At 41.6% G+C, this 26695-nt stretch overlaps 1 protein-coding gene across 5 annotated transcripts; it reads right to left on the bottom strand.

Moving 5' to 3' along the window:
* Positions 1-30: 30 nt before the first annotated feature.
* On the bottom strand, positions 31-26315 carry nfat5b (nuclear factor of activated T cells 5b). 5 transcript variants are annotated; one of them, XM_040203845.2, is made up of 13 exons: positions 26021-26315; positions 13568-13693; positions 10517-11120; positions 9665-9854; positions 9349-9539; positions 8940-9112; positions 7892-8026; positions 7727-7779; positions 6781-6913; positions 6584-6658; positions 6305-6402; positions 4239-6099; positions 31-4071 (listed from the first exon to the last, which is right to left on the bottom strand). In XM_040203845.2, the coding sequence occupies exons 1-13, from the start codon at positions 26091-26093 to the stop codon at positions 3833-3835; spliced, it is 3951 nt and encodes a 1316-aa protein (XP_040059779.2). In that variant the 5' UTR covers positions 26094-26315; the 3' UTR covers positions 31-3832. The 5 variants fall into 5 exon arrangements, with proteins under 5 accessions (XP_040059779.2, XP_077940919.1, XP_077940920.1 ...); XM_078084793.1 differs by having other exon boundaries at positions 4239-6096; positions 26021-26310; XM_078084794.1 differs by having other exon boundaries at positions 9665-9851; positions 26021-26310.
* Positions 26316-26695: the final 380 nt, after the last annotated feature.

Raw genomic sequence — 26695 nt, 5'->3', positions numbered from 1 at the left:
AACCTAAAATAAAAACTCAGTGGCCTAAAATTTATAGAATGTATATTTAATATAGATAGCAGCAAATTTACAAAAATATAGATGAAAGATGATTAAAAACAACAAAAGGTTTTTTCCCCCTCCAAGATTGATAATTTGACAGATGTTCATAAAGAACAAAATTCCCCCAATGCTATTTCCAGGACCTGAGAGAAATCAGAAATATTAGAACACACTGTACCTGCAAACACAAAGCCTGGATCCACAGAAACTCTACAAGCAAGGAGGTGTGAACAGAAAACATCGGGGACCCTTGTTTCTCACACACACGCACACGTTATCGAAAAGAGAAATTTGCATTTGAACTGACTAAACATTTAAAATCTGTTTCAGGCAACAATTTAAAGCAAAGAATACGACAAGCAACATAAATAATAGAAAGAACTTCTACTTTAGTTTCTCCTTCATGCTGAAAACAGGAGATGCTATTTAGAAAAATATATATTCAAAAACTAACAGATCTACATTTACAGTATATTAGCTGCATAGCAGTTTCAGGGAAAATTAGTCTGCATGTACGTTGTTTAACATAAATGCGATGGATTCTTCAGTACGAACAAGTTAGATGTGTGACAGAAATTTCACCACACGTTTATCAACCAAAACCACATTAGCTGGTCACTCTTGTCAAGCTTTATGGCCTATACCATTTTAGTTAATGAGGACTATTCATCCCTGGCAAAACATCTGGTCGCTTCTGCATCACCTCCTCAAGGCACGTGTAGGTGTTTATCTACAGGTGTCTATGGTGACATTTTAGGGAGTGTGGGGGACTGAACACCTTTTATTGCTGTTTAATGGTGTTGGTATTAAATCAATGGGTGATGTTAAAATCAAACCACATATTATACTGTAAGAAGGAGAAATTCAGTATGTAGCATCTAGTACTTTAGTAGTTAGTAGTGACTGTATAATTGGTCTCTCCTTTATATATTTCTGATCTCCAGTTACATTGCAAATACACAAATGAGGAAACTGTAATTTCCAAAAAGTAATTACCTCCACACTATGTGCATAAAAGTTCAATTACAGGTAGGCTGCATGTTCACAGTCAGTTCTATATTATTGTAAAAATACTGAAATTTGTAGGTCCGGTTTCGAGGGATTAAAACTAAAACGCAATTACCACAAGGCCGGGGGTCAGATCACGAGCCTTGAGCAAGAACATGATAGGTACATTAAGGTGTGTATTTACAAAATCTCCAAAAGATAACAGTGCACAGGAATGTATTTGTGTAAATCACCTTCTACAGTCTCATTTAAATGCATCGCCACCATCTTCCCAAAGTGGAAGTTACAGAATCAGCAGTAGCAGGAGACCAAATAACATCGCCGTTATCAATGCAGAAAATATCTCCACAAAACTGAAAAAGGAAAACAATTAATAAAGAACACCAACATAAATTAGACATGACTCTCCAATGACAGAGGCTGGTACTACACAGATTAAAATAAACAAAAACATCAAAACCTTGTAAAAAAAAAAAGAAATAACATCATAAATACTCAAAACGGGGAAATCTTAGTTCTTCTATTTCACAAGTTGAAGAAAGCCGATCACAGATGGCTCTTCCCTCCAACGTCAGGTTTCCTTCAGGATTTGGGTCCTTTTAAAGAGCATTCTCTTACGCTGTAGTTCCTCAAATCACATTGGTCAAGTTTATCTCCATCATTAAACAGCGGTTTCTGAATTTGAAGTGTATGACATGTAACGTGCGCTTGTGTTTCTGCCAATCTGAACGTAGAAAACAAGACAACGACTGAGGCGTCAAACCGAGCTAATTCATCATCCGACACCGGCCCCTCATTCATGCACACACTTACAGTGACACAAACGTGTTTTCTTTCCTAAAACCACACAACAACAAACAGAAAGAAAGTGTGGCAGCAGGACATTGTGACTGATAATGAAACCATCTTGTGTTTCTCATGAGAAATTAAAGAAAAGTAAAAGCTCACGAGCCATAAAACTGGCCTGTCATCAGGTCTGCAAAGCGAGATTTGAGTGAAACTTTGGTCCTGAAGCCACTGGCCGACGCCAGAGGACAGCGTTTATAAGAAAACATGTGAAAGGGGTTCCTGCATGTAAATACCGAAACCTGGATGAGATGTATGACGTACAGTTTGTTTCTCCTCTACATTCACTGTTGATTTAAGAATAGTAATCCTCCTAATCCTAATCATGTGTGTCTGACGCACAATGATATCTGAAAAATGACACTAAAACACATGTTAACAGAATACTATATTATATTCTACTCTCTCTGCTGTGGATATGTTACATTAAAAAGTTATATGTAGACTGAAATAAGATTATTTGAGTCCTTAATGCACATTTTTCACTGGTTTTAACTAGTAAATTATGTATACGTTTTGGGATGATTGTAAATTGTAACAGCATGTTTAAAAATGTGTCTCCTTCACTGTAAACAAAGTGGAAGAGGCAACTAACAGAATCCCACGACACCGTACTGTACCCCCGCTGAGGTAAGTGGTCACAAAGAACAGCATTGTAACGTGCTGAACATAAATATAAAAATAAAAGCCAATATTTCATATTTATACCGTCACACTTTCTTAAATGACTCAGTAATGTATTAAAAGGAGAATCTGCTCTTAAAAGCAGCGAACTGACACAATTTGGTTTGGGTGAAAACAGACTAAATGTTAGGCTGAAAACGTTTGCTTATCTATATCACAAAGTGCTACTGCACCACCGGTAAAGTATCTCATTCGAAAGATACGTCTCACAGCTGGAGGGGACCTTCCCTGCAGAGCCACGCTGTCAGCTGTTCGCCAAACCTCAAATGTTCTTTACAGGTATTACCGCACCGAACGGTTTCTAGACAAGACTAAATCTAATTTATACCAGCATCTTATAGATGGCAGCAAAATGCCACATCGCTTCAGTCAAACGCCTACGGAGCACAGCCTCTTTCTATACATTAATGAACACCAAAGTTACGTTGTCGCCTATCAGACGGCTTGAGTGAATATATTAATATTATTAGGTGTAAGCTACTTGCTATAACATTCAAAACAATCCACATGTAATCTACACATCAAATTAGTGTAACACACTTTTCTACTTTCTTCTAACTTTCAATTCTCTGCGTCATCTCTAACCTTCGCTCAATACACTTTCTGCACTGTTGCATAACAATATTTCAAACCAAGTCAACTACCTTCCACATCATCGCTGTATTTAAGCAGACTGCCACAGTTTCCTCTAAATCCCGCTGTTATAATGCACCCTCAACCTTCTGTGCAACAAAAATACCAAAAAGTATCAAAAGGGAACAATAATCACGGGAACCACAGGACACTTTGTGGAAAAAAACGTCAGAAGACGCTACAGATCAGGTCTCTGACAATCCAGCTGCAGATACACACTAAACAAATTGTGTTGTCTTTTTGAAGTAATGACAATTTTCCTGTCGCCTGGAGTCCATCTAATTCCGCACGTGTCACAATGTCATGAAGTCAATAAGCGATACTCACTTTTCACTGAGCCGAAAAATTCTTTGACTGGATATTAATTTGTCCAATTCGAGGTTAACAATGAGATAACCGACGTCATTCATGCCTCTGGAGAATAACCACAAGAGGATTGTGTCTTCTGTTGGCGAGGACAGCATTGATAAATCTTCGGAAGTAAACCGGAAAGTTCAGATTTGTTTTAAACTTTATGATTCAGGGTTAATTCACAACTATTTTACTGTATGTAGTAGTGTTTTGTCTATTCTTTTCTACATTTTACCATCGTTAAAAGTATAAAAATCAAACGACGGGGTTAGTACGAGCGAGTTAAGTTGCCGCCGGACTCCTGCAAGCTGACCAGCAGGTCATCCATCTTCTCCATGTTCTGAGAGGCGGCCAAGCTGTTCGGCACGGGCCCAGATTGAGACAGGGACTGGTTGAGCAGAGCCTTGATGTGCGCTTCACTCTCTCTTTGGTTCTGACCAGACTGGCTAATGGCAATAATCTGATCCGACAGCGTGTTTCCCGGCGCGTTCATCAGGTGGTCACATTCTGCAGTCAGGGAACACAATGAGTTCAGATTCAATTATTCTATATTCTTCTCTCTCTGTCTCTCTCTCTATATATAGGATTTTATACAATGTTTGCCCAAAGCCGTTGTTGTCAGTCATTGATACAACAGTATTAAAAGGTGTGTACCTGTGCAATCAATTTCTCACCGTTCTGAATCCCAAAAAGGAAGAGGCCAGGTTGTTGAGGCTGGCTGGGCTGATTGACGCTCCCACTGACAGCCGTCTGAAACAGAGTCCCCGGCTGTTGAACGGGGGAGGAGGTGGTCGTCTGGAGGTTCGCCACGCCGTTCTGTGAGGCAAACATGGCGGACTGTGCGAGCTCCTGAGTAGCCAGCGCCCCCTGCAGAGAGCCCATGTTGGACTGAGGCATATAGAGGCCCACAGGTTGCACCTGCCGGTTGTTTGAGCTGCTGCCCAGCTGCATCGGCTGCTGCTCCTGAAACATCACGACTCGCTGCCGTGGATCGGCGGGGTTTCCTAAGGCCATGGGCTCGGAACGATCCTGCTGGTTTACTGTCACCATGCCTGCCTGGGAAAAGAGCAGAGAGGTGTTTGGGGGCTCTTGGGAGACCAAGCTGCTGCTGGTCAGCGGTGGCATCTGGCCCTGGCTGCTGAACAGCAGGCTGGAGGCCTGTTCCGGAGCGGACAGGGGGTTGTTGCAGAACAGCAGGCCCGCCTGCTGCTGCTGGCCGGCTGAAAGCGTGTTCGCAGACGGGTGTGGGGGCATGTTCTGAAACAGGGAGGCCTGCTGGGCCGGCTGTGCGTGGGGCTGAGGCTGGGAAGGCTGATGCTGCTCCATCGGGCTTCTCTGTGGGATTGGGGGGAGCTGGGTTTGAGCCTGAAACACAGATTGTGGTTCAGAGGCGGGCGCTTGTAGAGCACTGAGAAAGGCCAGCTGCTGCTGCTGTTGTTGTTGCTGCTGCTGCTGCTGCTGTTGTTGTTGTTGAGCACTACTGGTTGCGAGCTGAGAAGACAGGGATGTCTGAGGGAGGAAAAGTCCAGGGGTGGATGGCTGTTGGTCCGGAGACTGCAGTACTGTCATGGTGTTTTGGAAGAGAGCGGCCTGGACCTGCTCCTGAGAGGCTTTCTGGAACAAAGTTCCCTGTGAATCTTGCGTTTCAGCCAAAGAACTGGGGTTGTGGAACATGGGTGGGGAAGGGTGTGCTGGGGTCTGCTGGAGAAAGTTGGTCTGAATCGAGAGCAATTCACTAGCCTGCTGAAAGAGAGCTGCTTGTTGCTGCTGCTGCTGCTGCTGCTGCTGTTGGTGTTGTTGCTGTTGCTGCTGCTGCTGCTGTTGGTGTTGTTGCTGCTGCTGCTGTTGTTGTTGGGCCTGTTGAAAAAGTGTCCCTTGGTTCGGCACCACCCCCTGTGACGGGCCCTGCTGCTCTGCGTTCTTGGCCTGAGGGGCGTCCTGAAACATGCCACACTGCATCTGAATCTGTGACTGAAACAGCTGCTGCTGTAAAGTCTCCAACGCTTGCTGCTGCTGAAGCTGTTGTTGCTGGATTTGTTGCTGCTGAATTTGCTGTTTCTGGATACGTTGTTGGTGCTGAAGGTGGTGCTGCTGCTGGTGTTTGGCCATCGAGTTGTCCATGTTACAGAACCCTTTGGCTTTAAGCTGCCTCACTGCCTCCTCCAGCTGGGCTACTTCGTCTGGGGGGAAAAGAGGCAGTTGCTGCTGTTGAGGTGCAGGTTCTCCACACAGACTCCCCACAGATCCAGAGCCGTCGCCGAGCCTGTCCTGTCCGAGACCCTCTATGGGCTCCAGGAGGAACTGCCGTGGTCCTTGCTGGAGCAGAGATTCCACGGGCACAGAGAAGGAGCCGGTGGCCGCCATGTCCTGCTTCTGAATTGTGCCTAAGGGCTCTGCGTTGGGGAAAACAGGAGGCTGGCTTTGGTCGGGTTCGCCTGCAGGCTGAGACAGGTTGTTGGAGAATGGTCTGTTTTTATTTAGGTGGCCTGCAGTCATGTCTGGGTTCTGCTGTGGGGGGCACAGGTCACTAGTCTGCTGAAAACACAAAATAAAACATAGTTTGCTTTGAAATTAAGTTGTCAGTTCTATTTATATTTTGTTATATCTTTGTCAAAACGGTCCACATAACACTTACGACGGAGACAATTAAGTATGAACTTAAACTTATTAGTTGTATGTAATATTATTACAATAAAGTGATCGATGAAGCCTTTAAATAGGTTACAGATCAATAGATCACCTTGAATACACCAGAAGATTGGATGTTGCTGGTGACCTCCATCGGAGTGACATGTTCTCTCTTCACTAAACGCAACATCGGAGGCATCAAGTCGCCATCTAGAAATGTAAAAGCACCGCCAAGGAATACATGTTATTTTTAATATGTTTTATTTTGTGTTCACTGCTACTCAGGGAAGTGGCAATTTGACAAGCACAGTATTAGAAAAGCACAGCTTTCCAAACGGAGGCTACAATCGTGGTTACAAAGAGAGAGAGAAGTCAACAAAGGGAAGTTAACCTTTAATTTGTTCATCAACTGAGCAAGTCTTCACTGGAGAAGGCACCTCTTTCTTCACAGGAACATCACTCTTTGCTATTAGGGCGAACAACAGATGTTTATCCATATGAGCTCTCCCCTTTACTTGTTTTTGTAAAAAGGAACAGATGAAGGGAAACCTTGTGTGATTTACTAAGTTAAGTCAAGCGGGAACAAACCTGAATCTGGAGTGTAGGTAAAGGGCTGAACATCATGGGATCTCCCAGCATTTGTCACCACATAGATCCCCACACACACTGAAGAGGTGATGGATTGGTTCTGGTACGGAGGCACCTTCACGATCACGTGATTCTATGGTGATCGTTTAAAGAAAGTCAGCGAAAAAGAACAAATACCCCAGTAGGTCTGACTGCACTTATCTAATCAGGGTCAAAGGGTGAGTCGATAAGAGCGTAGAGAATATTCATCACTTTATCTGTATCTTTTGCCCCACGGACACATCATGAGCACGGGGATGACGTGATTCACATTACTCTGCCAGGTAGTTTGATCTACACAAATAATGTGAAGGAAATGTCTAACTACTAAAAAAGTATTCATATTAACTCATAATGCTGTTTATAACTCTGTGATATTCTCAGTTGGTGCAACCACATGCTGATGATGGGAATTGTTGAATCACAGTTGAATTACGTTTTCATTACGCCTGTAAGCACCAGGTGGAAGTAAAGCCAAGAAATGTAGCAGACGCATCAACTCATCTACCTCTGAGCATTTTGTTTACAGGGGAAAGGTTTAGACTGTTGACACTCACTCAGCACCGCTCCTGAGACTGAGGGTAATTAGGTCAGAACACAATGAGACTACTCAAACCTTTGAACCAGCGGCCATTAAGATGATTACATCTAAAGCCCCATACAAATCTAAAAAGGCTGCTTATTTCTCCTAAGCTGACGAGTAATTGGAAATAAAGGGATAGCTGAGAAAGTGGGGTTGTGTGACAGGTACACCTGTCCGTGTCTCCAAACTAGGTGCGTGGTGACGGACCCCCCCGATAGATAATACACTGACTATGGACAACAGTACGAGTACAACACCACTTCAAAAATGATCTGACGATTAATCCTTCAGTACAAAAATACCACAAGAGCAATCACATTTTACCTGGTGAAACAGCTCCATGTCAATCTCAGCCTCTGCCTTCCACGATTTCTCATCTGGACCAGATAGAAGACTTTAGAGTGAGTTTAAGGTTTAGCAAACCATCACAATGCATGAGCCTAAAATATCCACAGACAACAGCATTCATGAAAATAATAATTTCTTTACCAGAGACTTTCTCCTGAAAAATGACTTTGGTGTCTTTCAGAAAGTTTTTTCCAATGATAAAGACCTCTTCGCCGCCTCTCACTGAACAACTGTGTAGTGACTTCTTCAGGATTTCAGGAACTCCTGCAGGCTGAGCTGAAAACAGTAATACAGCGTCACTTCTTCCATTTCTACAAGAAAATACGTTGGTTTCATGAAAGAAACAAAAGAAGCAAATCTGGTTTTCACTCAAATGTTATAATGTTTACAATGACTCAAGGTAAATTATTTGAATGCTAAATGGTGAAACTACAGAAGGTTCTCGGAATGATAATTACAAATAACATCCCGACTTATAGTTCATATCTGTGATAATTCTCCCAACAGCCTGCAAAACATTTTCGGACCTTTGAATGCAATTTAAGATATTTGAATTCCTTCCAGAAGAAGAACTGTAAAAAGACGAACTTTTTTGGGGACATTTTTCATCAGGCTCGGGAATGGCAATACGTTAAACAACAGTGAACCTAAAATAAGCCAGATATTACAAATCTATTTCCCGTGCATATGCCAAGGGTATTACCATTTTTGGGAAAGATATTTCCCTTGATTACATCCTAACTCTGTGTAAACAATAGAAGTTCACACACTCACCTCTATTGTTTTGCCCTTTCCTTCCCCTTTCTCCCCGGGCTCTCTCAAAGCACTTCTCCCAAATCAACTTACACAGAAACGTTCTTAAAAGCGTCTTTCCTGTTTACAGAACCAACCACACCGGTGAAGCTTAACACATTATATGAACTAGCACTTGAACCTGAGGGGATCTTTACGCACTGTGAACCAGCGTGGACAAAGAAAGTCAACAGCCTCCAGACGAAGACTCGATTAAACATCAGAAGCAGGAGCTCTCACGTTATAGAGGACAAAATAGTCATGTGTTAACTATGTAAATTACAAATCAGCTGTCTGCTTTGCTTCTTGTGATTGTAGTTTGTTACAGTGAAATGAAACACTGGGATCTTTGCATTTATAATAGCCTTTCCACAGCAACACAAGGAGACTGACTTACTACACAGGATTGGATGTGAGGGAGTCTGTAGTGTGAGAACTGATCCATCTGGACGGGGGATATTGACCCGAAACACCAGCCGAGCGCGAGTGCTCTTCTTCTTCGATCCTGCCACACCAATACGAGCCTCGACGTCAGCGTTACGGAGCTTTAAGATCCCAACACAGTCCACCCTGCACAGACAGACCGTGTAAGCCCGGAAAACGTGTTACAACCTTAGATACTCTATGACGAACACTTACGGGATAAATAAGTATTATACTAATAGTAGTTATGCATTATGTCATCTCTTTATTTATCTGTGAAGTACAACTGGAAATATACAAAGATACACTTGTTCCGATTTCAAATTAAATCTAATGGACTAATATTTATCACAAAAACGACCCAATTAAAAAAAAGTACACACGCTAGTGTCATGTTGGTGCTTGGATCAAGGGACACCTCGATGACAGTTGTCCCATCAATGTCCACCTCTTTGCAGGCTGTGGTGTTGCGACCAGTAACCCTGCAAGCTTGATAAAAACCATGAGGCTTCACACGTCCAGTGTCGTTGGCCACAAACACCTGCAAGAACACCGGCTCATTCACTCCCTCCAGCTGTGTAATAAAAACAAGAAAAGTCATACACACACATTAGCAAAGATCTTTAATATAGATGCTTCTCTACCTGTCCAGGATATTCCAGCAGTGGTAAAGTACTTATGCATCACACTAACGGTTACCTTTATTGTGGGAAAGCCCTGTTGAGTGCGGTCCTTCACCGACCCTCTGCTGCCTTCAGTCAGATAGCGCGCTCGGTGCTGAGTCTCTGGCTGGACGAGGATCCTCACTTCCTTCCCCTCACTTCTTTGTGGGTATTGCTTCGAAAGTGATCCTCCTTTCTGGTTCGTTGTCTGAGGATCATTTGAGCTGCTAAAAGAACCGGTTTGACAGAGACACCAGCAGGTTATTTCTAATTCTTAAATTGTCCAGCATGGACGCACACATTTTATTTTGGTACAACTTGGCTGGCATCATCTGCCAATGCAAAGTCAACAAGCCCGGCATCAACCAGGCACATTCTATAGCCTGCTCGGTTTATTTTATCTGCTCTTACTAGGTCTTTCAGAGAGGCTTTATTATTCACTATGGCTGTCCATTGTTTATACTTCAGGATCCGGCCCTTCCCTCAGGTCAACTTATACACTTACACTCATATATATATATATATATATATATATATATATATATATATATATGTAAATACATACTGTATATATATAATATAAAACAAAGACAAACAGACATTCCTTACAACGATTAATGAATTATGAAGCTAATTGGCGATTCATTTCTCTCAAATGAATAATCAATTAATCAATAAATGGATACAGCTCTACAAAATATTTTTGGAAGAAAGTTGATAAGTGCTCGAGTAGAGCTTCAGGGACTTTGTGGTGACTTAACATGTTCTCTTAAGACACCTAATGTATTTTGACAACTGTCTGAGATGTAGATAAGCATTTCTTGGACATTAAGATCTGAGTCAAACTCAGTTGTACTTCAAAATAACTACATTTAAAGGTTGAACAAACCTTCCTTTGGATCCAGTCTTGTTGTCAGGGCCTAGCTGTGACAGTACAAAGTGTGGACCTTTGGCACTGTCTGCGTCGAACACGTCCATGCTGGACTCCCCGCGTCCTGCAGACTTAGGGCCAGGCCTCTGACGAGGCGTACGTTTGCGGGACTTCCGTGGCACCTCATTGTTGTCATTGTAAGAAACAGCGCTTACGATGCTGAAGTTGGAGAGAGAGTCTTCCATCCAGATGCTGTTACTCTGCTCCGAATCCAGGGACGTTCCATCCTGGCAAGACATCCGGCTGTCATCCAGCAGGTCTTGTGGAGGTGGAGAGATGTTCAGCACAGTGCGGCGCTTGGACGGGGTCATCTGATGATGTGGCTGGGCCTCCTGGGACGTTCCGCCTCTTACTCCTCGTGGCTCGCTGCTACTCCTGCCGCTACCAGTGCCACCGTCTGCCCCCATGACCTCAGGGACCACTCGGCTGCTCCTTGCGTCCTCCGGGTCAACAGTGCCGCAGTGGACCGGGTCACTGGCTGAAGGACTGGAACGCATGGTTTGGGTGGACGAGGTGGGAAAAGCACTGCGGGGGCCTTCCATGGTCATAGAGGACATGGCATCTACAGTGCAGATAAATAAACAATGAATAAAGGCCTTTCAACCAGTGTTGGCTAGCAGTCCCATATAAGCAGCAAAATTGATTTATGATATATTTTTGGGTTTTGGTTAGCTTTTTAATTTTTTAATTTATCCAATTAAAATTGCACCGTTTGCATTGGATCTTAAGTGTGTGTGTGTCTGTTGTGCTGATGATATCTGAGGATTTGTATGTACATCATAGGTACATCATAGGTGTGGCTAAAAAGGGGCTAAAAAGAGATCAAAAGTGAAAAATAAAAATAAATAAATTAAGACTTAAAAATGCTTGTGAATAAACTAAAAAAATATATATTTATTTATCAATATTGTAATCTTTTTGTTCCTGTTTAACTGCAAAATTGGCCAAAATAATGTTATGGTTCAAAACACTAATATGTACAATGAGATGCATGCCAATTATTGGAGCTTTTACTTTCAATTTTCTTTGTTTTGCTACAAATGTCAATTTCGTTGGGACTGAACGTAGCCACAGAGACAAAATAAACAAGCTTCTGACCTATGAAGCAGAGAACTGCAGACCATTTTATATGCAGACACTCCCTGCTTCAGAGGGAACTTCCTGGAATATAAAAATGAGACAGCGAATGAGCAATAAGAGCTGAGCAGTAAAATGTATTCAGATTTTTTTGGAAGGAATAATTACACAGGTTATTTGGTTTGTCAAAGAATATTGCTCCAGCATGCTGACATACACTGTAATTTCAAAAGCATTCAAATAGTTACAAAGAACTAGATGAAGAGTGGGGAAAAGTCGGGTTAAGTTACAGATAAAGAGGTAAAAGGTAAAAAGAAGTTAAGTGATGGTTACATTCCGGATTGTGTGGGGACTCATTAGTTTGCAAGACACACAGTCAGAAAGAAAAAGAGGCACATAAACAATATGGAGGCACTGTCAGTTTGAGCAAGTATCAAAACACAAACACATAGAGCATATTATGCTTAAAACCCAAATGTATGACCAATAATGTCACATGTCCAATGCTTTTACAGATTTTGACAGGTGGATTATGAGTGTTTACCCTGTATTATACTAGTTGCACTACAAGAAGGATTTTAAAACACTGCTGTAAATTAAAAAAATATCACATGACTTTTGCCAACCCCTCTTGCAGTGAGGACATAAAAGCTTTCTGGAGTGGATGCGGATCCCCTGGCTTCATAAGAAGGACCGACATCTTTAACAAAAACAATGCATGAGGAGCCCCGCCGCCCCGTCTGGGGGATGCATGCTCACCTGCAGCTATGCATGGCCCAGACATAGCCCGCTCTGCCGGCAATAGGCTTAATCAGCATTGTGTCAGGTCCTTTGGCTTGAATGTAATGGACGTTCATAAATATGTAAAAGTCCAGCAATCTAGCTTTAAAGAAACTTCCTTTTGAAATAAAAAATACAATCCAGATAATGTTTCATGTAGTAAAATTAAGTAAAACGTACTTCTCTTTCGCTCTCCTCCGGGCACATTTTTAAAACCGGTTGGAGCGCAGGAAGTGGCTTTAATGTAGCCGGTCCTTGAATTTAATGAAACTCTTTTGATGGCTTTGTGGGGAATTTTGAGAAACAAATTGTTGTAAATGTTCAATACAAAGAGCTACATAGTTATATTTTGTAATATTATCTCCACACTACTAACTCGTTTGAACTAAATGTATTGCTTTTGTGACTTGCGGACATCATCAGACACTGGCATGAGAGAGGAAACCATCTACTATGTACATGTACGTATGTACCTCTTTTTGGAGAATACTATGTAAAAAGAGAACGCACAATGAAAGTGTTCTTTGCAATGTTTAACATCAGGAGAAAAAAGAACTAAACATTTTTTCTCAACATTGAACTTTTTGTACTAAAATACCAGTTGTGACGCATTGAGCAAAACATCTGTTGTTCAACTAAAATGCACCAAACCAAAGTGTTTGTTTTAAAGATGTATGTATGTGACCACACTGCGAGCACAACCATCAATAAAATGACTATTTGCAACGGTGTGAATTCAACGAGATTATCATCCACAAAAACTGGGTAGATTGTATATACTGTATTCGAAATTATCTGATATCTGGCCACTATAATATTTTCTCTATTCAAAAATAGCTCAACCTTGGGAATGCAGAATGTTGAACAAGGTGACTGCAGCCACTCAAAGCTGTCACATCCTCTCAAAAAAGTGAAAAAAACACTGTAAATTAATTATAAGCGCCGTTGGGGTCTCTCTGGTTGCGGGATTCTGTGTACGGTTTTAACCATGTACCTGTTTTATTGTCCAATTCCATAGAGGAAATCTAAACCCGTGATACATGACCTACATTTCATCATGGCACCGGGTGCTGACATGTGTTTTTTTTGAGGTAGAGTATAATCAGTCCTGCTCAAATAGGAGAAATAAAGCTTAAAGGAGCATGATCCTACCTGATGCTAAAGCAGCTGAAGGGGGAGGCCCTGCCTCTCCGCCGCTCGTTTGACTCATGACTTTCAGGCTCTGCTGGGTGAAAGAAGGCAGCTGTAGCTCTCTGGGAAGAAGGTCATACGCAGATTCTGTTCAGAGGCGGAAACAGGTAAAGGGGATGATCAGGGGATGTACCAACAGGAAGACCCCAACGAGAATCATTATTTAAACAGCTTGTTGGGGACATGAAGCGATTCATTTCACAATGGACTCTGACAGAGTATGTAACTACATTCATTTTTAGTGGGTATAAATATTTTTACTAGTTAAATGAAGTATCTCGCATTTATTGGAAGCAATTAAAAATAATTTTCAAAGCAATTTTTTTAATCAGCTGCCACTAAGAATCACTGTTTTCATTGGCTTCGAATGAGTCCTTTGTATTTTTATCTGGAACAGGTCGTATTCACAGTGTCTGCCACGTGCCTCTTCATGCTTTGAAAGGGAGGGTAAGTGGAGAGATTCTATTGATTGCTATCTGCAGCCTCACCACTAGATGCCACAGAATTCCACAAACCAGCCCTTTAAACGCGACAATGACCTTCTGCCTACTTAGAGAGCTTTGCCAATTTTGCATTGCCCTTCTGCAACATTTTTTTGTCAGACAAAAACAAGAGGTCTCTGTTTCTGTTTCATCTTATTTTAAGCTCCCCAATATCCTCTCCTCCAGTTCTTTCCCACCTAAAATGCGAGCTGAGACGAAGGAGAGACACAAGGGATCTGATCCTCGCACAAGACTGTCCATTTTCTTTAAGCTAAACTGTAAATTCTGGTCTCTGAGGACACATTGACGATGACCAAACCCAATGGGGCAAAAAAGCATGAGACTACAAAAACACGGAGATAAAAGCAAAAGCTCTGGCATGCTGAAAAAACAGCACACCTCATTACAAACTGGCTGCATTGCCGTACAAAGCCTTTTCCCCTCCTCTCCGTGCCTCCCTCAGCCCCAGCAGGACACGGGGAAGGCAGAAAGCCTTGGGTCAACAGCATGACAACACTTTTACCAGCAGCCTTATTCATCATCCAAATATTATGGTATGAACTCAGAGCGGCCATTACAGTCGCCTGACTCTCTTCTCTGCAAACTGCCAGCTTTAATTACTCGCAGCTGAGTCGCAGGGTTCGGTGTGTATATCAGATACTTAACCCTCCCATTGTTACCACTCGCTGTGCACAATAGACAAACCTGGGACATATTGAAACCAGCCCATGCCTCTTCATTCCAAAAGCCCTCCAGTCTCCTACGGCTCGCTTCAGAAGAGTAGGGAATGCTGGTTCCCAGAAAGGGAGCTTAAATCTGGACTCTGCAAACTCCTATAACTCACACCGAACCACACATGCACACAGGACTCCAGTGTGGTTTTGCTTGTTATTTGCTAAGTTCTCCAAACAAAATCTCGGGCACACATGCATGCACAGAAACGCCCCCCCGCCCTCCCTACCACCTCCGCAAAAACACTTTCTCTGCCCCTGCATTTACACTTCAACTCAACGGTCTGTTCGGGGCTCACTGACTAACTGCACATGCAGCAACATGTGCTGTGGGCGAGCAGCACTTCCAGTAAACGGATTTCCAACCGCACCGACAGAAAATATGTACTCTTCTCTCCGAGCCGTGGTCTGGGATGACTGGCTGGCCTGTTCAAAGTATTTCCACAGTCTCTCGATGTTTTAAAAGACAGAATCTTTTTTTCTTTTTTTTTTTGCCTCGTATATGTTTGTTCGCAAGCCGACAGGGTGCTATTATTCATGTGCAGGTGACAGAACACTGTCCCTTTCACTCAGCAGAGGATTTAAAAACTAAAAAGTCAGCCTTGTTTGCTGGGAAATAAACTCACGCACCACGTGGTGTTTTGATCAAGAGCAAGACAGTGGTCCTCTTGTGCAGACCACTGAGGAAAATCTTTCATTTTATGTCCAGTCAGTGATTATCATAATAACAGATTAAAACCTGACCAAACTATTCACACTGACAAACAGCATGCTCTGCTAGTCAGCTTTAATTAGGCTTACTCGTGCTATTAATACATTTTGACAAATTAAATCCGAGTTGAAAGTTGGCGATCTTCCTTGACCTCTTCACAAATGTCATTTCGGTTCACGCTCAATGCAAACAGCAGGATAAACAAACACATTCGCTTGAAATCGCTTAAAAAGTTTAACTTCAGAAATCCTGCATAAAGTTCTATGCTTTTGGAGCAAGCCAGCGGTCAAATATTTTAAATATTAAAAAAGTAAGCACTCACCATGTGAATGGCAGGACTTACACTCCCATTCATTTCCCTCACATTCCTGATGCTTGCTCTTACAAGCCCGGGCACCTGGGGCGTGGCAGTTTTTTTTGTGACTGATTTAACTCCCCTTCAGTCCCCCTCCTCCACTCAGCCTACCTCTGCCCCGCTCCCTGTCTTGTTTACTGTGCTCCCTGACCCCTGTCTGTACCAGCTCAACGGGTTAGTGGCATTGCCATGTAGACTCCTTTCAAGCAGAAATGAGGCAAAATAATAATCTGGCCGGGCCTTGTAAAGAATTCAGTTAGTTTTCTCGGTGGAACTAAGTAAGAAGTGATAAGGTCAGTACATTTGGAGATTATTCCAAGCAGTGAAGGGAAAAAAAGAAAACGGGCTGGCACCTGCAGCAAACCATGTACAACAACCCTGAAATGTTTACAGCCAAGCCTACATGAAGACTGCCAGGGAATCCATAGCAACACGAATCCAGGGACAAGACTTTTGAGCGTTTGCATCTCTCGTGAGATTGTGTGGGGTAAATGTGAAATATATATATACGAACCACATTTAAACAGTGTGGCATAAATCTGAATCATCTCTGTAAAATGTCACATATTATCTTATTTGACACCATTGATTGCTAAGAGATAACATTGATAACCAAATATTAGTCTTTACGTTATCATAAATGTCTGTTTACTTACATTTTTTATGATTGGTAGTTATTTTGACTGGTGTATTATTTTGGTAGATATTTCCTAGAATTTTGAATCATAACTTCTGTGGTCCAAAATGCTGCATGCTGTGACAACTGATCTGCATATTTACACTATAAATTTCTACCTCATTACTTAAAATAATGTCATGTCAAGATGGGGGGGTTTAGACAAAACAAAACTATGTCTGTATCGTTTGCACAATAAGTTGGGTGGGTGACATGTCAGCTGAAGTAAGATGACCGCTCAGGATATGAAATCTGTGTGACGTGTGTGTCCGGTGTCCAGAAGGCCACTCAGTGTCTCATCATGATCAGATGTATGTCTCAGGATAAAGAACATGACGGCCCTTGTACAATGAGATTATTGTGCGTGCCCAAAACTTTCCTGTTTATCCTACCTTATCCCAGTACATATGTGGGGGCTGGAAAAGAAGACCTTCAAGCAGGCTTGGCGCATGACTTGTATGTGTGTCAACTCTGTCTCCTGTTTGCTAACATTAAATGTCCTGTTTTTGATGATTTTACACTGGTGTCGAGTGACAATTTTTCTAACAACTTCCAAAAACCACAAAAAGTCATTCCCAAAATGTTAGCCATTGAGTTCACATTCTGAAATATTGTTGTTGGTTCAGTGAAACCTAAAGTATTAATGCATACTGAACAGTTATCACTCTGCGAAACCCAATACAAATCAGCAGTAACACAGACTGAAGCCTAAAAAACACCAGAAATTTGTTATGACGACGTATCAAGAACTACACATTACAATCCTGTACGAGGGTTTACGAGAGCTATGGGGGGAAAACATCCAGCGGGTGTTTTGTCTTCTATTTCTAATAACAAGCGGCAGATGGAAACGGTCCCATGCGAGAAAATCCACCTAGCAACAAGTCGTAACAGCATCGATAAACAGGGGCCTACTGCAGGTAATGTAACGAGATGTAAATTCCTCCATGACCATACGAAGCTGTCTGATTCTGTTAAAAAAAACAACACCAAACCCCCCCAATTTCCTACCTGCTATGATAAAAGAGTAATATATTACCCTGCATGTTCCTCGATCATCCATTCGCCGATCCAATATTCAGCTGTGAACCCTTATCGTACAGCGTTAGCCTCTAAAGTTCAATCAATATTAACATCGGTTGCAAACAGTCATATAATCTGAGGTGGGGATAAATGGTTTTATCATTTTGGATGAAGGTCAATGCCGATAACCTTGATGAGTGATTTGGTTATGAATAGAGCTCCACATATATCATATACTGTCACTGCCCAATAAGTGTTTGAGCTACACTCTTTATTCCACATAAACTAAGCTTTGATATCAGGTACAAGAGGAACCCAGGTCCCCGACCGTAGAGACTGTCACTGACTAAAAAAAACACATGATTGCATCAGACATGATGACTCAAATATGTTCCAATAAATGGTTTGTTACTCTGATGCACAAGCAGCCTTTATAACTGGAGGTGATGCCATTGCAGTTAACCAAAAGTTGCATTAAGGAAGGATGACGAGAACATCAATATTTTTGATCAAGGGATGAGGAAGCAGACGAGAAAACAACAGGATGTGTGAAATGTTGTATCTGTCGAATGGCATGTTGCAACAGCAGAATCACAACAGCACTTCAAGCTGCAGCGCTCTGAGTCAGGAAAACATCGGACCAAGCTACATGTCCGCCAACAATTCAGTGCAAAGAAACACCAAAGTGAAAGACTGTATTTCAAAAAAAGTTTGAGCATAGTCATTTTAAAAAAAAGAAAAAAAAAGTGTAATGTGTTTTATTCTTCCCACGGAGTCGTTTAAAAAGCTCATTTGTGGCACAACAGGCTCTGACTTTGTGGCACGTAGCTCTCTCGGTCAGCTAACCCGAAAAGTGACCAGGAATGACGACGAGGCATCAGTTTACATGACTTGCTCTCAACAAACACCCACCACTAGACTGTCTTTACAAAACAGCCCACGGAGGATCCTGTGAGGGCAAAACCGACAGCTACCGGTCAGGTTTGAAAATGAAGTGGGTTGTCAGTCAAATCTAAAGCGCCTCTCACAAGTGGAACAGGATTTAATTGTGATACTGAAAATGAATCAAACTCGTAAAAACACAAACTGATTTTACCATAAAAGCGTGACTTCAATTAGCAGAGGAATTTACAGAGGACAACACACATGCAAAGTCACCCACAGGCACCTGAGAAATACACAAAAAAATGGTATCCTTTCACACACACACACACACGCACACACACACAGTGGAATTGTTTGCAACACTTCTATAAAGCACTTTTAAAGGGAAGTTACTGAAATGACTCAGAGAAGAACACACACACACACACACAGAGACGCACACACTACAAACAGACACTTACTCACAACAGCCTACAGCTGTTAAACAGCTGCTTGGCAAAATGTTTACTGTGCCAACACTGGCGTGGCTGCACGTCTCTCAGGAAAACCTTTGCTGAGGCAACAGGAAGAGCCTTTAGCAACAGCCCTCATCCATAGTGTGACATCGCCAAGCTGCAAAGCGAACCACGAGTTTGAGGTAGTTTTCATTCCCGTCACATTGCAAAGGCTGTGGGCCAATCCACAGCGGCTAATAAGACACCTGGCTCTGTATGAAGATACTAGCCATTTACCAGCGGGTAAAACTCTCTCAATACGTTGTGTTGTATCTTTGTTTACGCCCTGGACATACAACCATCTGAGACATCAGGATGTTACTGACGAGACCCCGTCCGGGAGATATCCTACTTGTCATTACATACTGGATTTTGTGTGGGCCGAACAAGAAACAGTGACAACGATGAGTTAAAGACGAGGAGGCAGACCAATTTTGTTATTTTTGGACATTGCCGGGATTCACTGTTACCCCATTCGTCAAGTCTTTTGTGGTAAGCTAAAAGGTAGCTTTGTGTTGACTGTGGAGACATGAGAGTTATACGAGTCATCTAATCAATCTCTTTGGATAAAAGAAAGATCAAAAGAAAAATCCTTGTGATTGCAAAAGAGAAAGAAAAGAAAGAAAAGGTCAATGTTTGGGTATGCATCAGCATGACAAACAGAGAACCTTAACGGCCAAGGGACTGTTAACACAATAAATACAATCAGTAGATGATCGTGATTTCAGTGCCTCTACATCCACAATGAGCATGTTTTTAAAATATTCTTTGGCATCACAGAGGGGTCTTGATCTGGACACCTTGTGGACTGATGAAAGCTGTTGACCGCTGATGACAAAGTGGGAATAAACAGAGAAAACAGCTGACATTGGGTCAACATTTAGTGTAGGCTATGTTTATTTACATCCTGCGTAAGAATAAAGCAATAGAAACACCCAAAAATGTGCAAACCAACAGTATTTCTGTCATTATTGTGCAAGATGTATTTCTTTAAGACTTTAAGGCATTTACATATTTCTGACAATGTGTCCCTTTCCGACCCAGACTGAGCCTACGGCTTCAGCCATTAATTACTTGAGGACTTGACCTGATTACTCAGGTAAGACCCAGAGCCGCCTGGGAAAAAGAATCAGCTAATGCTGCTACCACACAGCTGAAGGAAGTGGTTCTTCCAACCTTTGTTGGACAACTTTGCAGGAGAAGAGTAGTAGAACTCATTATGTGGTCACCACAGGTAGACTTGGCTCAGATTCCTGTACAGTCTTGTGTCTTATCAAGTAAAAATATAACCATAGTATAATGTTTAGTACTAATTTCTCAAAACACGAGTATTACAGTCAATAAACTATTTTATTAGCAGCTGGCTTACAAGGTAGATTTAATTTATCACAGATACAATTTAATGTGCTTTCTGCGACACAATGAATAATACAATGAATATGTGATTGATTAATAAAATAAAACGACAGCTATGTTTTTGTGAGTTATTGTGCCTGACTTCAATAAGGGCAATGAATAAAAAGTAACATTGGCTGCCAAAATTAAGAAGGAACTTAGCTTAACAAAAATAAACTAAAATGTACAGCTTTTAAAGAGAAACCCAGTTCACGTTGACTTGTCCTGAGCAAGAAATTCCACTGTTTGTGGGGGAGAAGCGCAAACTTGACCTTTGATTTTAAAGAACGGTGTGGCAAGACAACTTGCCACAAGGTCAAAAGGACCATAATGTAGTCATCCAATGTAGAGCAATGTGTTAACGGTTTAGTGAAAGAAAATGCTGTTAAGTTAAGTTAAGTCCTGTCAGGCTATCGATTTTTTAAGATATTGATTAAAGTTAAACCTGAATAATTAATCCTCATCCAACAAATGTTTATGTAAAGTTAATCGCTTCTAGTCTTTCTATCTATATAATGTGATTATTGTTTATCTACTCATTCATCCAGTTTCAAAACAGCATGAGGGTGAAATATGTATTTGATAGTGTGGTTGGAGGAATAGGAGCTTCAGTATCAACAAAGTAGAAACCCCCCCCTGTGCACTCAAACCAATAAAAAGAAAGAAAGCTTGGCTGCATGCAAACAAGGTCAGATAATTACATCAATTAGATTGTTCCTGATGAATTAAGTAGATGGCATATGAATGAGTTCTACAAAGCTTAATCCGTATCCAAATTAAAGTTTGCTGTGTGGGTGCAGAGACTGTTGGTTAGCGCCCCCTTCAATGGCACTTTCCTTTTACTAAACATAACAGTACCAACTTGATAATGGTGCTGCATTGATGAACAAAATTAGGTACCACTTCAAGCGATAATTTTTCTGCTACAATAATCTGTCTTCCTCCCTCTTGGCCTCGTCCATAGCAGCCATCTGTCCGTTTCCAAACACTGTCAATGTCACTTCAACGAAGACGGCGAGCGAGAATAGCAACAATGACAGGATGCCAGGGGAAGTCGCCTGAGCCCGGCCAGGCTGCCGGGAAAGTAGCGGCAAAGATGAAATGAAAACGCAGGATATGGAGAGACCTGTTAAAGGATGGATTGTCAGCCTACTTTTTGTGACAAGTATTCAGCATTCTTGAAGGTCGTGAAATACCTCACTGTATGAGCCTCTAGGAGGGGACCTCGTTAGATATGAAGAGATTGATAAAAATTTCATCTGTTGTTGCGTCTGAAAAGAAATTCAGGGCTTGAGGGCTGTTTACTTCCTCTTGTTGGGGTATTGTGACAAAAGTCAACTGACATGGTATCTGCAATGATATTTAGAGAAACGTGAAACTGAAATGTGCAAAACTTTTTGAAAAAAAACTGCAGAAAATAAATACAATATAAAAGATTCGGACCCAATCACCAGCTGTATCTGTAAATAAAAGAAATGCGGTCCATCACAGCATCAATCAATTGATTGATAGAAGATTAATCAGAGTGGGAGAGCTTGTGAGTGTGAGAGCAACCACAACCCTCATCTCAGTCTCCAAAAACCCTATGGATCAAGTGGCCATTCAATAAACTGTAGTTTTTAGCAGTGGATAACGCAGTGAGAAAAGTCTATTTATGAGCTCCTCACACCTTAAACGAGGATCCTGTCACCACGCTTAATATTAATGTCTTAGTTCAGAATCATCTTACTCGGGAGAAAAAACACAGCGGTGGGTGTTAGATCTCACAGGTGCTTTGGGGTTTTTGCAGAAGCATGTGAGAAATCCTCCAGGCCATAATTAGAGGGAAAAGCATCAGGCACCGTGGCCTCCTGCACTCGACCTCTGGAATAGGAAGACATTGTCTCAACACTAAACCAGCTGAATTCTAAAATGCATCTTTTCTGCTCTGTTTTGCCCTATGAGGAGAAACGCCATCTTCACATTTACAAACAGATATGCAGATAGACCGTACTGTCGGCAAGATGAACAGCTTCTTCCTTGTGCCCTATTACCTGCTAACCTAGAATATGCCGAGGGGACAAAGTGTCTGCATTTAAAGGATTTGTGGGTTTGCTGATAACTGTGTTGCAGATCATAAAACCTGTGCCATATAGTACATATCTACAAACTTGCATAAAACATTTACAAATGACAAGACTATAATAAACATAATAAGGCCACGAAAATATCAGTATAAGTAAAGTAGATCGATGATATCAAGTGACAAAGATATTTCTTCACAGGATATTTTATGATTTTTTGTCAGATAGAATTCTGGCTTTCTGCTAATTTGGGGATATGTTGTGGCAATATCTGGTAACAGATCACCAAAAAAGGACAACATGAGCTTGTGAGTGGTAAGCAAAATATGTATGAAGTGTGAAAATAGTAGAACCACAAATTGGAGGCTCACAATCTAATTTGACATAAATGTACTAATAGTAAAAAGAACCCTGAGAATGTAAAAAAAAGTTCATGACTGCAACACCAACAAATAATGAAACTCATATAGCCTATAATTGTCACTTCAGTATAAACTTTAGTTGCTACAGTTTTGACGGATTGAACCAATTTATTGATTTACCGCAGCCTAAACAAAGTCACAAGTGTGCAGTAAATACCAGCAGAGGTAATATTCTGACCTGTCCCCGATAAGACTTTTAAGGATGTTTGGTTAATGTTAATGATTAATCAAATAGATTTAAAAGGAGTTAAATAAGAATGAGCATCACTACTTTTGTTTTTGTCATGATATACTCTTTAGGTTAGTCAAGAAAGCAGCCGTGTTAAAATGTTGGAAACGCCACCTCAATAAATGTCGCCAAAAGATACAACATCAGCAGCAGCAACTTCTCCAACGCTACACTCAGGCATTGAAAACAGAGGGTTGTGGTGATGAACACAACCAGGCGCCTGAAGGCCAGAACCAAAGTAAAGTAACTTACTATTATCAGTATCTGATAGCAGTGGAGTCTGAGACGGATATCTGACCAATTTGAGCGTGAATAAATGAACGTTACGGCCAAGCATGATCATCTGTTTGCTTTTGTTTGTGTCACCTGGAAAATAACTGAGCAAAGTGGAGTCGACCAAACACACTATGTGAAGTATGCAGAACTGGTTGGGGTTGATGTTACACACGTGAAGACATCGCAAAGAATGCCGTGACTTCTAAACCCTGAATGTCATGACACTCTCAATGATCTCGACTTCACAAGACGTGCAAGTTAATTAGGTCAGCATTGAAAACATTAAGAGAAAATAGATCTCAGTTTTCTGGTTTAAAGGGATTAGAGTCCAGAGTCCGTCTATTGTCTCATTTATGACGGATCAGTCACACTCGCAAAACTACTATTGCAACAACACATTTATGAACTCTGAATACACTTGTCCAAATTTTTCCCTCCATGTTATATTTTCTTTCATCATCAGATATCAACAACCTTTCAAAGCAATCAAGTCATTTTAAGCGCATGCCGCTTAGTTTGCTTAACAAAGCAGAGTCAATATAAATAGAGTGCTATTTAAGCCCAGGTTTACACACAGGGCAGCCAGGGGGTTAATGATTGACCGGGCTTTGGTCGGTGTCAATATAAAAAAAGATTTAAACTAAACTATGTCAAGATCTGCGGTCTTGCAATTGTTAACCGAGCTCGATAGAACTTACGGGAAAGACATAATGTTCTTCACCTTTGATGTGAAACTGGTGGGAAAACATTTTATGATGCATGTTGACCCGCCGTCCCTTACCGACCACAAAAGGTGGTATAACTAGCATTCCTGTCCTGAGTGCCATTGTCACACCTTTTCCTTGATATTCCCTGAACTATTGGCGTCTTATAAATATGTTCTCCTTCATTGTGTTTAAGCTGATCAAAATAGACTTCTAAAAAAAGTATGACTTGTCAATACGGACTTTGAAAAGTTAAAGTAATTGGATCTTTTATTTTATACCTAAAAGGACAATCCCACTGACGGGGGAGAGTTGGCTGTGTTGGCAAGATGCAAAACCAACTTCAATTTTCACACACAGTGGAGTTGGGAAATACACAATAGCTTGATTAGTAAGTAAACAAGGCCGGTGTGCTAAAGAAGGGGTTACTATTGGTTGAGATCTCAAAGTAATCTCTGCTTATTTATTCCGTGCACATGAAATGATTAAAGTGCACAGTGTGACAGGCTTCCTGATGAGTCACAGGCAAAACCGAATCCATCAATCAATAATGTGAGTTGCAGGTATATTGATATCCACAGATGAGTCAGTCAAGGAAGAACAATACGCGGAGGTATGTAAATGCCAAAGATTTGTTAAGCTCATTTCTCAACTGCTCAGTACCTTGGTCCCAAATCCTAGCTGATTATATAACCGATTGTGTTGTACATTTAACTTTTTCTGTTTTTTTGTGATTTACTTTTCTATCTATTATTCCTTTATACTTTTATGGTAACTGTTTGTAAAATGTGTATCTTTTGGTTTTCCTTTTTACACAGACGCCTCTGGTTGAAAAGCCCACGATGTTGCTGGAATCCTACACATTTCCCCACAGTGGGAGTAGCACAGGACTGTCTTATATTGTGTACCTATGCAGGATTTTCCTTAAAAAAGCAATGCATAGACCCAGAAAAGTGATCCCTCTTGATCATCCATCACAGACTAATTAAGTGTGTGGCGCTGCCCGTATCTACCTTCCCCTGTACCTCATTATTATTGTGCTGTGTTGGAGACATTTCTGACTCCAGCTTTTGTGCAATGGTTGTATCGCCTGCCCAAAAAAAGGTAAACACAAAAAAGGGGAATATAACAGCTCAAAACGCCAAGAGGACCAAGCTCTTCCAAATCGGGAGTGGCTCTAAATTGCAGAGGAGGGGCTCTTTGAATGTTGTGTTTACAAACAGTAAAGAACAACTCCTGCCATTTATGCATGTATGGGCTCATTCTAACATGTTTGTTTATGTTTACTTTCTATTTAATGAAAAACAAAAAGCATTTGAGTAATTAGCTAGCTTTGTCATTGAGTGCGCTAAAAGCTTGGACAGCGGGCTTCAACCTTTTTGGTTGTACTCTTTTACCAAGCCTCTAACCAAAAAAGGTTTGGTTATTGTTTGTTAACAAAAAGGTTTTAATAGATGCTTGTGACAAATTATTATTATTATTTTCTAGAATATCTCCGCAGAGGAGTCTTTAGTAGATGAACTCTTGCGTATTAGGATCTTTTCTGGGAATAAATATGCCATAACCTTTTTATTTAGGCAGTGTGGGGATCCGGGGCCCACTAGGGGCGAGTCTTCACATGGAGTCTAACATGTGGCCTTCACCAACAAACCAGAGGAAATAGACTGCGCTGCTTTTCAGCTTGCATGGGGAAAGAAAGTAAACTGGTTGGACCGGAACACATGAAGCTGCTGAAAGACCCCCCCGCCTTCAAAAAAAAAATAGCACATGTTAGAAGAAAACAGGCGTCTTTGTAGCGAAATATTACAAACTTAACTGTATTATTATCAAACTTGGGGCATACGGTAGTTTAAAGTTGTGTGAAACCGAGGGAGCTGTTGTTTCCGCACAAACACACACACACGCTTTTTCACAAATTACAACTTGAGTAGAAACGACAGCGACAACACATGAATGGGAGTAATTACCTTTAGAGTAGAAGGATTTGGGAGGACTCAGGTCGAGGTCCCCGCTGAAAAGGGTGATAAAGTCAGAGGGCATCGCAAACCCTCCGAGTGAGGAAACCGGACACTCTCGAGTCAGTCGGTCGCGTCGCCGAGCGACGTTTCTCTCTCCGACTGCCAGAAAGCCTTCGACCTGGCGTTCAGCAGACTGGCGGCGACTCGTCTGACCCGCGTCGCTGTGGCTGGACGACCCGTGTCCGCTGTCATTCGCCTGTTCAGTCCCCCGGAGTCCGTCCGCCCACGACGCAGCGAGCCGCACCGGGAGCCACGCCCACCCCGATGACGCAAGGCGTCACCGCGACGGAGGCGTTAGTTGAAAAACCCCCGTGGTTTGGTTTGAATCCATTCAAACTTTGTAAGTGTTTCTGTCACAGAACACACACAATATTGGTGCTCATATATGGCACCAATGCAGGCATTTGGAACATAATTGTTCCCCTTTTTCATGCTGACACACTTAATTAAATTAAATTAAATGGTTATTTTGATGGATTCCATGTTTACCCTGCAAAGACATGTCATCTGATGGAGTATTTATTTCATGCTTTTACTGTTTTATTGTTGTATTATTAATTATCATAATTCTCATTTGTGTGAGTTCTACGTTGTGTGACGTTATACCCATCGGGAGTGATAACA

This window comes from Gasterosteus aculeatus, chromosome 12 (genome assembly GCF_964276395.1).
Source record: "Gasterosteus aculeatus chromosome 12, fGasAcu3.hap1.1, whole genome shotgun sequence".
Lineage (NCBI taxonomy): Eukaryota > Metazoa > Chordata > Actinopteri > Perciformes > Gasterosteidae > Gasterosteus > Gasterosteus aculeatus.
This window is presented reverse-complemented; position numbering and strand designations above follow the sequence as displayed.

What these genes read in the sequence shown, in the direction of transcription:
- nfat5b (XM_040203845.2), bottom strand. Translation starts at nt 26,093, where the DNA reads ATGCCCTCTGACTTTATCACCCTTTTCAGCGGGGACCTCGACCTGAGT. An exon ending in ACATGGAGCTGTTTCACCAG is followed by an intron (nt 6,914 to 7,726) that starts GTAAAATGTGAT and finishes CGATCACCATAG; the next exon opens with AATCACGTGATCGTGAAGGT. An exon ending in AATCTTCTGGTGTATTCAAG is followed by an intron (nt 6,100 to 6,304) that starts GTGATCTATTGA and finishes TTGTGTTTTCAG; the next exon opens with CAGACTAGTGACCTGTGCCC.